This window comes from Narcine bancroftii, chromosome 13 (genome assembly GCF_036971445.1).
Source record: "Narcine bancroftii isolate sNarBan1 chromosome 13, sNarBan1.hap1, whole genome shotgun sequence".
NCBI classification, from domain to species: domain Eukaryota; kingdom Metazoa; phylum Chordata; class Chondrichthyes; order Torpediniformes; family Narcinidae; genus Narcine; species Narcine bancroftii.
This window is the reverse complement of record NC_091481.1, coordinates 82,114,469-82,129,267: the sequence shown is the minus strand read 5'-3', so window position 1 is coordinate 82,129,267 and position 14,799 is coordinate 82,114,469. Positions and strand designations below refer to the sequence as shown.

General features: G+C 50.2%; 1 protein-coding gene across 1 annotated transcript in view; it reads right to left on the bottom strand.

The window, feature by feature from the left end:
* The window catches only part of LOC138748087 (neuronal PAS domain-containing protein 3-like), a 255,161-nt gene extending 244,059 nt beyond the window's left edge, over nt 1-11,102 (bottom strand). Inside the window, exons 1-2 of the mRNA XM_069907777.1 lie at nt 11,098-11,102; nt 9,707-9,951 (exon numbers count right to left, since the gene is read on the bottom strand). Of these exons, the coding sequence (XP_069763878.1) occupies nt 9,707-9,951; nt 11,098-11,102 (250 nt within the window). The remainder of the gene's footprint in view (nt 1-9,706; nt 9,952-11,097) is intronic.
* Between the last annotated feature and the right edge of the window lie 3,697 nt (nt 11,103-14,799).

Sequence of the window (14,799 nt, the reverse complement as noted above, 5' to 3'; positions counted from 1 at the left end):
CTTCCCTTAGCATCTTTCAGCTGTTCCCATGAGGGAAGAGATCCAGGAGGGTCAGAGCCAGCACCACCAGGCTGAGGAACAGCTTCTCCCCACGGGCAGTGAGAACGCTGAACGACCAAAGAAACTGCTCACACTCCCCGTCCGAGACAATAAACAATATTTATTTGTACATATGTATTGTTTGTCTGTATGTGTGTTATATCAGGTTGTGTGTCTGCATCTTTTGTACCGAGGACTGGAGAATGCTGTTTCGTCAGGTTGTACTTGTACAATTAGATGATAATAAACTTGACTTGAACTTGCTTATTTCCTAGTCACTACCCCTTCCCCTCCCACCTCTCACATCCAATGGCTCCAAAGTAGATACACTGAAAAGAGGAGGATTAATGGATCTCCCAGAGATAGTCGGGAGGGTCCTGGCACGACTGCTGGTGGGGCCAGACCTGACGGACTGTGTGCAGTCTGGTCTTTCGTGATTGGGACAGGATCGACCAGCTTTGGAGGTGGGGCAGAGGAGATTCTCCTGGATGTTTCAGGAAACATGGAGAGAGCATACGGCAGTGGTTCTCAACCTCTTTCTTTCCACTCACATTCCACTGTAAGTATTCCCTCTGCCATTGCTGCTCTGTGATTAGTAAGGGATTGCTTAAAGTGGGATGTGAAAGTTTGAAAACCACTGTTTTAATCGTACCTCATTGACTCATTATGTGCATGGTTTCAGAACTCCAAAGGAAATGGGCCAATGACATATTTTCTCAAGCAAGATATTTCAATAACAATTGGGTCTAGAGCAGTGATTCTCAACCTTCCCTTCCCACCTTAAGCAAACCCTTACTCATCACAGAGCACCAATGGCCTAGGTATTACTGAAAGTGGGACGTGAGTGGAAACAAAAAAGCTGACAACCACTGGTATAAGGGTCTTTTAAATGTCTCTATGTAACAGCCTTCACCACCACCCCTGGCAATGCATTCGAGGCACCCACAACTCTCTGTGTAAAAATAAAAATGTACCCCTGTCTTCTCCCCCTAAATTTCCACCCCTCATCTTATACTGATGGTCGTGGTGGTAGGGCAGGAATGAATCTGAGAAAGGGACCAACTCTAAATAACCCCCATCCATCCCTCTATGGAAAAAAAAAACAAATAGAAAGAAAGAAAAAATAAAGAAAAAAAATATTTTAAAAAAGAGAGAAAGGGACCATCTCGGATTGGGTGAGGTCATGATGGCTGTGGGGGTATGCTATTGTTAAGGCCTTCTGCTTGATAGGTTTTGTTTTCCAAAAATAGACTTTATTTATAATAAATTAATTACAAAAAGCAAATACTGTTCAAAGCCTCTTCACACTCTTAGCGTCATGTCCATGCTGTTATATACGCTCTCTACACCGCTGCAGCACCTTGTCGTTACTCCCCACTCTGTAGTTTGAGGGGCTTCCCCTTGGTCTTGGCCCCTCAATGCCTGGTGACTGAAGGGCTCTCAACTGCGATCCTTCCCCACAGCGCCTTCGCGTTGGCTGCACCAATTTCTCTCAGCCTGGAATGCGTCAGTTGGCAGCATTCCTTCCCTGACATCTCCGTGTGCCGAAAGATCAGCGGGTTTCAGGCAGGCCAAAGTTGATGCTCTACCAGCGGAGATCTGACTCTATGTATATCCCCAAGAACAGCCCGTAGTCCTCTGTCTCGCTGCCGCTGGGGATGAACCATGATGAGAATCCTTGCATCCTTCTCCACGCACCCTTAGTGAATCTGCATTCTGCAAAGTGGTGGGCAACTGTCCCCTCTTGCCATCGGTGCCCTCCTGAATCCTGGTTCGGATACCCTGGTTCCACTTCAGCCGGTCTCGAGCCTATCTCCAGCAGTCCTTTGCAGTCGCGTGGGTTCCTTGCCTTGTCTCTGACAACCCATGTGTTCTTCCGCTGCGGAGCACCTCCGTAGTCACCATCCCTTAGTGTTGTTTCCTGTTTCTCTTTCTCAAACAGGAGATGGTGTCCTCTCCGTTTTCTAAATTACATTTTTTAACAGGTAATTTTGGCCCACAAGTCTGTGCCGCCCAATTTGCACCCAAATATTTTGAAGGGTGGGAGGAAACCAGAGCCCATGGGGAAAACCCACGCAGACACGGGGAGGATGTACAAACTCCTTACAGACAGTGTGGGACTCAAACCCTGGTCCTGATCGCTGGCGCTGTAAAGGCATTGCGCTGACCGCCATGCCAACTATGCCACCCATTTCTGGTGCCCTGCGCCAGTCCTCTGCTTCCGCAGACTCTGCAATCCCTCAAGGCTGCTGCCGATCACAGGCATCGCCACCTTGGGCCCAGACCCCGCCCGCGGTCGCAGAATTTTAAGTCTCATTTGGACCTACTTCCTATATATTAAATCTATCCAAATGTCCTTTGAACATTGTAATTACACCCCATCTATAGTCTCGCTCCTGATATGGACCACTGAGTGAAAAAAGGCCCTCAGGTCCCTCTTAAATCTCTCCCCCCTCACCTCAAACCTATGGCCTCTTGTTCTGGAATTGGCTCCCTGGGCCAAAGTCTGAACATTCACTGACCAAGCCACTCATGATTTTATTCATGATTCTTTTATTGCCATGTAATCAAACTGGAAGTGTGATATTACATGTAATTTCCTTTAGTCTACCGTAAGGCAGACAAAAATTGGCCACCAGCAGAAATTGCCCCTTACAGTCAAAGGAAGAGAAGCAAAAGAGAGTCTTCCCCCCCACCCATGCCCCCGGGCCGAGGCCTGTGAGCATTCACTATGCCCCTCATGAGTTTAGAAACCTCCACAGAGTCTTCCCTCAATCTCCTTCCTGCACACGAGAGAATAAATACCCAGCCCATCCAACCTTTCCCTGTAGCCCAAGCCCTTCAGCCCCAGCAACATCCTGGCAAATCTCCTCTGCGCTGTTCCAACACCTTTCCAATAGCTGTTCGCTGAGAACGCCTCGTCCAATCACAGTTAGCCATTTGATCTGGCTCGCCACGCGGAATGAGAGAATTCCATTCGCGCAAGCTTGCCCTCCAATCAGCCCGTGATCCCATCCACAGGCCGAGCAGACTTGAGGGTCCAAAGTGGCCTGGCTCTTCCTAATTCATACCTTGACGGGAAGACCCCTGCACCCCAGTGCCTCATTTTCACGTCGATTTCCCCAGCCCCACCAACTCTCCCTCCCCGTCAGCCTCTCATTCAACTCAAGTTGCTCCCATGAACTTTCAATGAGAATGGATAGTCGTTAGCCTCTGTGAAGTGACGGTTGATGAAGTAGACAAAGACGAGGTGGTCAAACAAGACGAGGTGCTTTTATTAGCAGAAATTCATGGTACAATAATGAAAGACAATAGATGCATATACAGTTATACCCGAGGGGAGTGTCCTTAACAGTAGAGATAATGTACAGCCAATGTTAGTACAGCAAGGCTCACCAGAGGGGAGACAGGCAGCTTGGCAGAGATTCACCACACTCTGCCCTCCCTCTCTTCTGCCAGTGACCTTATTTATGTGCTGCTTTATTGACTGGCTGACCAATGGGAATAGGCTATAGGGGAAAATGTCTCTTCCTGACCACTTTCCTCCCTCCATCTCCGCCTGCTCTTCCTTTCTCCTTTGTGCATTCGTCAGCTCCCTTCAGCTCGTCCCCCTAATCCCATGCTGTTGGACCTCATCTTGGGTTTCCGCACTTTCGCCTGAGCTCCCAGTTAAATTGTTTAGCAGCTTCCTCTCGTTACTAGGCTGTGGCGTGTGTTTGTTAAATGTATCGTGTGTGTGTGTGTGTGTGTGTGTGTGTGTGTGTGTGTGTGTGTGTGTGTGTGTGTGTATGTGTGTGTGTGTGTGTGTGTGTGTGTTGTGTGTATTTCTGTGCGTGTGTGGGCATGTGCTGTTATGTTTGTGTGTGTGTGCATGCGATTATGGTTTGTGTACTTGTGTGTGTGGGTGTATGTTCATGAGGTATGTCTTCATATGTGCCATTTTGTGCTTGCGTTGTGTGTTTGTGGAGTGGGTGAGTTTGCAGAAGATGTCTTTGTGTGTTAGTGCCGACCAGGTGCCTGGTCGTCTTGCCAGAGGTGAGAGACCTCACTCACTCTGACCGGCAACCTCGTAATCCGTGTGCAACGGCCCCCCCCCCCAGGTTCAAAGGGTCCTTTCGCCCCTTGGAACGGGAGAGGAAGCAAAGAATCCTCATTCTTGAGGGGCTGTCCGCGAGTGTTGGTAAAGATGGTGGGGGGGGGGGGGGGAGGCAAGGACTAGTTGGCGTCAAGCAGAGAAGTTGTTTGGGTTTGGAACTAGTTGCGGGCTGGTGGAGGGTGTTGGCGTGCGCGTGCCCCCGGTTGTGTGTGTGTGCGCACACCGTGTGTGGTATGCGCGCATGCCTGCTTGTGCCTTCTCCGAACAAGATGGACATTGTCTGCTTAACATATAATTAGGCATAATTGCATAAAAGAGCCCAAAAAAGACCGAGTAGGCGGAGTGCTCATTGATGCTGGGTTGGTTAATGATAGCCCTGAACAACAGCTTTTAATTGCCTAAGGATACAGCTATTAAGTAGAGTTATGTACTGTAAACACACAGCTGTGGTGTTTCCATATGCAAATTTAGAGCACGCAATTAAAAAGGAATTTAAAAGCAAGAACAAGTCTGAGTGTACAGTGATTGCTTCACAGGAGCATTGGAAGCTCTCTCTACCAGTTCACTCTCTGGCTCCACCCAAAAGAGTTGATACCACTGTTCCAGATTAGACCATTGCAATTGGTGCTGGGTTTCCCAGCGCATCTTTACGGCAGTTCAGTCGGTGCAGTGAAAAATCTTACTTCTGCCTCCTATCCAGACTGCTCTCTGGAGTATGGACCATGAGAGTTTCTGCAGGGGAGGGGGGGAGGGGTCACCTGCTGCATCTGGTGGCCTCCTCTACGCCGGAGAGACTGGACGCTTCGTTGAGAAAATTCGCTCTGTCCGCCGCAATGACGGGTGGGGGGGGTGGGGGGGCCTCCCGTTGGCCATTTTAATTCCACACCCCCCTTGCACATGGCCTCTTGGACTGCCAAGCCGTGGCAAATTGAAGGAGCCACATGCCATCTTTCGTCCGGGCACTCGGCAACCAGACGGCGTCAGCACTGACCTCTGTGGTTTCTGCTAATCCCCACCCCGAGTCTGTCTCTTTCCCCATCCCTTTCCTCCAGGTCCCCCCACCCCTTTCGTCTCCGTCTTTTCCTCTCCCCTGCCCCTATCACTTCTCAGCTTTCTTCTCTTCTACCTTCTCATCGTTCTCCACCTGTGACCTCTTGCCTGTTGTCCAGTGCTCCTCCCCCTGCCCCTTCTTCCCTCTGCTCCTCCCCCCCCCACCTTTTTCTTCAGAGGGCTGGCCTGCTTTTTGCTCATACCTTGATGAAGGGCTCAGGCCCGAAATGTTGGTTACTCGATGCTTCCTGCAGACACTGCGTGACCTGGTGAGTTTCTCCAGCACATCTGTTTGTGTACTGCAAGGTGGGGGTGGGGGTTCTTCGTGACATTGGTCAGACTGGGTCCCCTACATTAACAGGCACCTCAGACTTATTCCCGGATTCCTTCCCGTCGTCCCAGGAACCACTCAGTCCTCGGCGACAGGTACAGAAAACCGGAGCAAGCAGCAGCTCCATGCGGTGGGTTAGAACTCCAGCAGGAGCAATCTCCATGTCCTGGTTCCAGGGCACTCCTGCTCTTTCTGGTCAGACCAGCCTCTACATCCCCTCCTCTTCCTCCTCCCCCACCCCCCGCATGGCCACCATCTCGCTTCAGAGGCCGTAGCTGTTGGCACCTCAGCCTCCACCGTACGATTTGTGTCTCCCATTGGATGACTTCAAGGAGGAGGCCACTCTGCCCCTCCTGAGTCTGTTCCTCCATTCAGACTTGGGTAATTAACCATCTGGCTTAATATTTCAAATCCACAGGGGCAGATTTACCAGGATTGGAAAATACGTCTTATGAGGGAAGGTTAGCAGAGTTGGGTGCACCTGTGTTGATCGTCCTTGAGGAGGAGACATCGTTTCCGAGTATACTCTGACAAGGAAGTCAAGAATCCAGGTGTAGGGGGAGGGGGGGGTGCAGAGGCCCAGGTTTTAGAGCTTGTTGACCAGCACTGAGGGTCTGATGGCGTTGAAAGCTGGGCAGCAGTTGATGAAGAGTGGGCAGATGTGCGTGTTGCTGTTGTCTAGGTGGTCCAGAGCTGAGTGACGAGCTCGTGACATTGTACCTACTGATGAGCAACTGTGATGGGAGGCGAATTGCAGTGGGTCAGATTTTTACCTAGGTGTGAGTTGATTCTGGTCATGACCAATCTCTCCAAGCATTTCATTACTGCAGTTGGGCACGTTAGTCAGTGAGGAGTCCGAACTAGATTTAATTGTGATTCTTTGCCACAGGGTCTAATTTCCCTTGACAGTTGTAAGTTTCTTCATTATCCTATCTCTTTCTTTGGCTTGGCTTCGCGGACGAAGATATATAGATCTCTACTAATACACTAGCTATTTTAATATTTTTAAAATTTAAATTTTTTTATTTAGACATACAGCACGCCAACAGGCCATTTTGGCCCACCAGCCCATGGCGTCTAATTGACCTACAACCCCAGGTACATTTTAAACAGTGGAAGGAAACCAGAGCCTCCGGGGGAAATCCCACGCAGACATGGGTGAATGAACGTACAACCTCCTTACAGACAGCGCGGGATTTGAACCCTGGTCCTGATCGCTGGCGCTGTAAACGCGTCGCGCTAACCGCCCCGCCAACCGTGCTGCCCCTTCCGAGAATCTTTAGCCGCTTTCAGGTGGCCAGAATACCCCAACGTAAAGCCGCCTAAAATACCCGGATGCGGCTGTTGGGAGGCCACCTGAAAGCAGACATCACGAACTGATGTTTGCATTTCCGAGGAAATGCACGTCGGAGATCATTCTTCCAGCATGGCTAACGACACCAGGACCGGTCCCGCTGATAAAGCACGTGAGGAGAAGCAAAAAGGATCCGCTGATTGAGAGAGTGCACTGACTGCAAGCAAACCTGATGTATGCCTATGTAGCACACCCGGATGGCAGAGGGAACACTGTCTCGATCAGAGACCTAGTACTTTCAGGAACTGAGGTCCCAACACCCACAATAGGCCTGGAACCTCCAAATACCCCACGCATGGTTCCAAACAACATAGTTCCGACCAGGCAACTATTGGATCCTGAACCTCCCCCCCCCCCCCGAGTCCCCTTTTGAGTCCCAAGACCCACAGAAGGCATAGGAAGTTCTGGAAGAGCAAAGTCCACCACTTCTCAGGTGCTGGACCAGAATAACCAGGCCCCCAGGCAGACTCAACGTGTCAATAATTGTAAAAAGCTTGTGTTGCTGAACGTGGTCTCTGTTTTCTAAAGCAAGGGGTGGACGCAGTGAACTGGAATTCACTGTCTATGAGTAGATTAGACGACTAGCTCTTTGGCTCTGCCCCCATCAGTCCTGATATAGACCCTGCTTTCCCGCCTTACCCCCAATTTACCCGAAGACCACTGTAGATACCAGCTAATAAGAGCGTGTTTGTTCCTCACAAGTCTCCGAGTACCATTGATCACGTAACAGCGTGCACAGGAAAAAAAAAAGTGGCACAATGTAAGATTTTTTTTCTGCATACTGACTACTAAAAATTAGAGGGAACATTGCTTACGAACCCATCCCACTCTGCCAATCGTGCCGTCCTTGACAGCGACATCGGAGAAATGTCCCTGTCCTCCTCTTGTTTGTTTATCCGGCTACCCACCCCCTTCCGAAGGGGAGCACGTTTCCCCATTCTCTTCAGAAAGAAATTTCTCCTGAAGTCCTAATTAGATTTATTTGTGGCTCACTTGCATTAATGGCTCCCGGATCTGATTTCCCGTGACAGTTGTAGTTTTCTTCCCAATATTGAACCATATCGTTATCCTACAGGTCATCACCGATACACCATGCTTACCTTGGGAGAATCATAGTCATGGAATATGGATGCAGAGCAGAGTCAGACTTTTTTGTCATGAATGTGCCACAAAATTTGTAGTTTTTCAACAGCGTCACGATGCAAATATCACTAGAAATTACATTTCAAAATACATAAAAAGTTCAAGAAAATAGGAGAAAGTGAGGCAGCGTCTGGGGTTCACTGTCATTCAGGAATCTGATGGCGGAGGGGAAGAAACCATCCTTGTGCCACTGGGTGCTCGCCTTCAGGCTCCTGGACCTCCTTCCTGATGGGAGTGGAGCGAAGAGGCCACGGCCTGGGTGGTGGGGGTCCTGGAGGAGAGAGGCTGCTTTCTGAAGACACCGCCTCTTGGCGATGTCCTCGATAGAGCGAAGTCTGGTGCCCGTGACATCGCAGGCCGATTTAACAGTCCTCTGGAGTTTTTTTCCTGTCCTGTACATCTCCGTTCCAGACAGTGATGAAACCAGACAGAGTGCTCTCTGCGGTCCACCATTAGAAGTTTTCGAGGGTCTTTGGTGACGTACAAAATCTCCTTAAATTCCACTGGATGCCAATCCTACATTAATTCCAGCCTATCCTGTCTCTCCTTGTATCTCAAGTCCTCCAGTGCAGAGACATCTTTCTGAATCTTTTCCGCACCCTTTCCAGCTTAATTAATTCCTTCCTTGAGCTGGCTGACCAGAGTTCCGTAATGCAGGTATTCCCCAAGTGACTTACAGCCATCCGTACATGTGAGCGAATTTTTTTTTTAAAAAGAAAAAAATATAGAAATTGGGTGTTTACTGGTGAAAATTGGACCTAGCTATGGAAATGACGTACTTGGGCAAGGGTGGCCAACCTCTTGCGAAAGCTGGTCTTGGTGGCAGCCATGTTGTATTTGGTGAAGGATAGAGTGCATTTCCAATATCCGTCCATTTCGAGATACGGCCGGTTGGCCAGAAATGGGACACGGATGTAAGTTGAGGAGTACCTGTACTACAAATGTGACCAGTATTTGGCCCTGACTGACGAAAGCCGAGCAACACCATCAGCAATGTGTCGCTTGGAACATTGTGTTCAGTTCTGGTCAACTCATTGCAGGAAGGATGTGGAAGCTACGGAGAGGCTACGAAGGAGATCGACCAGGATGGGGCCTGGATTGGAGAATGTGTCTCAAGAGGGCCAGGTTAGCAGAGCTGGGACTTTTGTCTTCGGAGTGAAGAAGGATGAAAGGAGACTTAATAGAGGTCGGCAAGATTTTGGGAGGCATAGATAAGGTGGACGGCCAGCACCTTTTTACTGTGACCAGGTTTGCATTGAAACCACTGCCAGTAACCGATTCAAGTTACTTTCACCTCTTTCCCCCCCCCCACCACCACCGTCTCCCTCATAATTTGAGTCAAGAGTCCTGACTACAACCTGTGCTCTTTCCATCACTAGCAATGACACTCAAACCCAGTGTATGGTGAATCCGTTTGCAAGACTTCATTCATTAAAACAATACCAAGGAGATATCAGAACAGAGAATTCCTCCTCTCCGAGGATTGGGAACTTTTGGGAGTCTCTCCCACAGCGAATGAGCCATCATGAGTTTGAGATAAATAGGCAGAAGGGCCAACGGGCAAGTCAAAAGGTTTGTGCGAGTGAGGCCCACGCCAAAATCTATCTTACTGAACAACCAAGCAGTCTCAAGAGACCGTCTCCCGCTCGGCTCCACCCTCAGGTGGAATTCGGCCTCTTCCGCACAACCTTACCTTTAACGGAGATGTTGGGTGGGGGCCCCTCAATCCTCAAGTTCCAAGGGGGGTCCCCCAGGTTGGCGAAGTCCCTCATGCGGAGGTAGCTGATGGTCAGCCGGATAATGGAAGCTTTGTCGAGCTGACTGGTGATGGCTCCCGGCAATGGCAGCATTTTGGCCAACTCGTAAAACTCAAAGTTCTCCTTTCCTCTCCGGAACCGAGCAGCATTGCGGGACTTTTCCTTCCGCAGGGCTTGCAGGCTGGGGGGGGGGGGGTTGGGGTGGGGTGGGGAGAAAAGAGATCCAGGTTGTTGACAAAGCCTCCACCATGTGCTGTTGATCGAAGTCATGCGTCAACCAATCCCCTTTCCAAGACCGCAGGAAGTTATTACAGAACCACAAATGTCACAAAGCATATAAACAGGCCCTTTGGCCCATCTTGACCATGCCAACCAAGGCTAATCTAGTCCCATTTCACTGTGTTTGGCTCGTGCCCCTCATAGCATACCCATCCAAATGCCTTTTACACATTGCAATGGTACCTGCCTCTGGCAGTTCATTCCATACATAGTTTAAAAAAACCAGTATCCGACACCTTTGGGGATTGGTAGGCGCCAGATAAATGAATTTCCCAGTTGCTTGAGATTGTGTGGATTGGTGAACTAATGGCGAGGTGAGCCAATTTTAAACTTTTGCATTTTTTTACCTATTTATTAACATTGAACCATAGAACATCACAGCAGAGTAGAGGCCCTTCAGCCCTCAATATTGTTCCAACCTATATATTCGCACCAAAAAATTATCTAAACCCTTCCTACCTCATAACCCTCTATTTTTGTTTCATCCATGTGCCTGTCTAAGAGTCTCTTAAATCCCCCTAATGTTCCAGTCTCCACCACCATTCCTGGCAAAGGCATTCCAGGCCCTGCACGACTCTCTGTGCAAAAAAAAACCTACCCCCTGACGTCCCCGAAACTTTCCTCCCTTCACTTTGAACAGACATCCTCTGGTGTTTCCTGCTCCCGCCCTGGGAAAAAAAAGACACAGGCTGTCCACCTTATCTATGCCTCTCTAAATCTTGTCGTCCTCTAATAACCCTTTGGACTCAGTATCCCTGCTTTCAAGGACTTTCAACAATAGCATATATTCCATGTCCGGGTTTTTGTACTGTAAAGGTTTACCCATGGACCCAGCCTGGAGTTTGAAAGGTTAAAAAATGGCCAGAGTCTAAAGTGTTAAGTCTTCTCTCATCCTTCTTCACTCCAAAAAGAAAAGTCCGAGCTCTCTTAAAACTTAATTTCCAATCCAGGTAAATCTCCTCTTCATATTTTCCTCAATTTTTTTTGCCGGTTGCTTGAATTCCGGTTGTTACTGTACCCAATATCCCTCAAATCTTCCGCCTCTCACCTCATGCCCTGTAGTTCCTGAGGAAAAAGATGCAACCTTGTCTGTACCTCTCAGAATTTTGTAAAGCTTTATCAAAGGTCCCGGCTCGGCCTACTCCGAGCCAGGGAGAAATACCCCAGCCCACCCAACCTCCCCTTATAACTTATGCCCTCCTGTTCCGTCAGCGTCCTTGTGAATCCTCTCCAAACGCACTCTAGCTCAGCTATTCTCAATCTCTTTTTGGCCAAGTCCCCTCCCCAGGATTCTGCTCACTCCCCCCTTCTCTCACTCCCTGCCGGCCCCCCCATCCCCCGGCTGCCCTTCTTTCTCTCCCTCCCTGGATCCCTTTCTCTCTCTCTCCCCCTCCCTGCCCCCTTCTCATCCCCTCCCAGCCCCTTATCCCTCCTCCTCCCTGTCTCTCCCTCCTGGCCACCCTTTACTCTCTCTTCCCCCCTCCCTGCCCCTCTTCTCCCTCCCCCTCTCTGCCCCCTTCTCTCTCCCGCTCCCTGGCCCCCCTTCTCTCTCTCTCTTCCCCCTCCCTGGCCTCCTCTCTCTCTCTCTCTCTCTCTCTCTCCCTCCCCTGCCCCCTTCTCTCTCTCCCTCCCTGGCCCCCCTTCTCTCTCTCTCTCCCTTACTGGCCCCCCTTCTCTCTCTCCTTTCCTGTCCCCCCTTCTCTCTCTCCCCCTTTCCCTGTTTAAAATGGCCTATCTAGGTTCTATAGAAACACAGTGAGTACTCATTTCAGTATGAGTTTGGGTGGCCATTTTCAAATTTCCAAAAAAGGACGTGGTGATATTTTTACCATTTAAATATATACAGTAGCCAATAACCATGTCCTCCTTTTGGAATGGCCACCCTAGTATAAATGGTCCCATTATGTGTTCCCGGGGGAGAGCCAGCAAAATTTTATGGCAGAGAAACTGCCCCCTATCCTATCCCATCAAAGGCCTTGCAACAAGTAGGGCCACGTGACCCCCCCTCCAGCGGGAACCGAGTCAGAAGTCACCTCGACGGCCAATCAAAGCTTACCCCACCCCCCATTCCTTTAACAGCACTGGCCCCCTAAGTCTCCTTGCCCTTTTTGGGCAGAACCCAAGCCAGCCTCTCCCCAGCCGGTGGCGGTCTAAAGCCCGACAGGTGGAGCAGCTCTTTCCCCTAGCTCCACTCCAGATGGCGAGTCGCAGGTGACACTGGAGAGAGCCCTGTAAGGTGTGCGCCGTGAAAGGGAGGGGAGCTGTTGCGGTGCATGCTTGGGGCAGCCTCCTGAATGCAGCTCCATCTGTCCTGTCCCATCAAATAGAAGCACAGCCCAACAGTGGTTCCTCCTCGACCCTTCCATTGTCTGATTGACAAGACGTTAAGACTCAATAAGGGCTGAATGTGAAATAATAGATTAAAAATTCTGTTTTCTTCCAGGCCAGACCCTACAACTATATTAAATATAACTTGGATATAAACGCTTTTATTTTATTGTGGGTGGGGCTCCCTTTTAGTGGGGCCCTCATTCAGCTGCGCCACGGTAAATCCGGCACTGGAAAAAAAAACTCCGTGGTTCTCCCTTCCCCTGGTGCCCTAAGCACGACCTCATTTAATTTAATGTTTAACCCAGGCCTGGTTCGTGTGGATCGCGGAAACTGATTGGGCTCGTTCGCTGTCGTCAATCTTCAATTTGAAGATGCGGCAACTGGCCTTTTAAATTCACTTTAGACATACCACACTGTAACAGCTCCTTTCAGCCCACGAGCCCGTGCCGCCCAATTAACCTATGGCCCCTGGGAGGAATCTGGAGGAGACCCCTGCAAACACGGGGAGAATGCACCAGCTCCTTACAGACAGTGCCAGATTCGAACCCCAGTCCCGATCGCTGCCACTGTTAACCACATTAAGCACCCCCCCCGACCCAATTAACCTACTAACCCTGTACGCCTTTGGATCATGGGAGAAATCAAGGGTGCCTGGAGGAAACACATACCCAGACATGGGGAGAGCATCCGAAGCAGCAGATTCGAACCCGGGTCACTGGCGCTATAATAACCTTGCGTTAACTGCTGGAACAACTTCGATGCTCACTGCCTCAGCTTGTCGCTGAGGGACAGGGGCTTGAGAAGCACCCCCAATGTCTGCTGGGGTGGAATGGAGCCTCTCCCAACGATCCTGTTATCTCACACAGAAGGAGGGTGTCAAATGGGGGACTGAAGTGAGGCCAGACACTTGGAAATTGAAGACACATGGGTGAAGATACCTCAGGGACGACGGCTCTGAGCCAGGGACAAGCTGCAGAGGAATTCTTCTTTGAAAAAGCAGAGCATTGGATCCTGGCAGAAGGGAACTGAAACAACTGCATTATTTACACAGATGCAAGGGAAAGAGAGAAGGGAAAAATAGCCGCAAACTGGAATGTGCAAAACTTGCCAAACTTCTGGCGAGTCACACGGAGAAGAAAGCGTGTTAGAAAGCTCTGGCACCAAGCACTCAAGACCAGCCATTCCCCACTTTATTTTGCTACGGCCCCCTTAGGACTCAGTGCAAAGTTTACGGGGCCCCTTCCATGTGAAGCAGGCAAGTTTTGGTTTCTTCCGTACTTCAATCGACTGCATAAAACAAACTATAAATATAATTACATTATGTGAAATATTTGCGTTATGCTTCTCTAAAGGAGCCGACAGTGGTTTCACTTAAAATCCCGTGACCGCGGCGGGGGGGGGTGGTTCGCGCCCGAGATGATTGCGCCTCTTATCGGCAGCAGCCACCAGGGGGGTTGCAGACTTCAGGGGAAGCAGACGACTACTGGCGCGGGGCACCAGAAAAACTGGGACACTATCTCCCCCCCATCCCATCTGAGGAGGAGAAGTAGAGGAGTTGACCCAAGGGTGCGGCAGACCAGCAAGGGGGCTCTGCGGCTGAAAGGCTGCTGGCATCTTGAGGCGAGGAACCCACGGAGGCTGGGGGGGGGGGAGGTGCTGCTGGAGGCTGCCATCGGGGTACTCGCGCTGGGCTGCGGGCCGCTGAAGACTGGCTCAAGACTGGCTGAAGTGGTAACCAGGTATTGGAACCGGGACGCGAGGGGGTGTCGAAGGGTTCCAGGCCATGATGGTGGCTCAGGTTGCCGATGGTTTGGACCAGACTCTGTGTGGCTGCGGGGGCTGGAGGTGAATCTACGGACACTCAGTGACTTGATGGGGGGGGGGGGGGTGGGGAAAGGGGACACTCTCTTTTGCTTCTCTTTCTCTGACGGTAGGGGGTGCTTCAGGCCATTTCTGCCCATGGAGAATCTGTCTGCCTTACAGCAAACAAAAGAAATTTCATGTAAAATGACCCTGTTTTCATTCCAATAGAAATAAATTGAATCTAGAGGTGAAAAGAAAACAAGACTAATACTGAAATGTGCTGTGGCCTCCCAGGGTGGAGGGGGGTGGGGAGTAGGGCCCCCATAGTGAAGGGCTGCTCGAGATCCTTTGAACGAAGATGAAGCCGTCCCAAAGCGAGCCAACGTCACTTCTTCAAACCGTCGCTAGCCTGAGAAACCCTAACCTTGGCGTTACTAGTTTAAAAAAAAACTTGACTGAAACACAAAAGTACGCCGCTGTAACTGTTGTAGAAACCCACAGTAAATGCTGGAGGGACTCAACCAGTCTCACAGCATCCATGCGAGGTAAAGATACATCACCAATGTTTCGGGCCTTGTTCCGTCTTCAAACTGTGAGCACAAAGCAGGCAGGCATC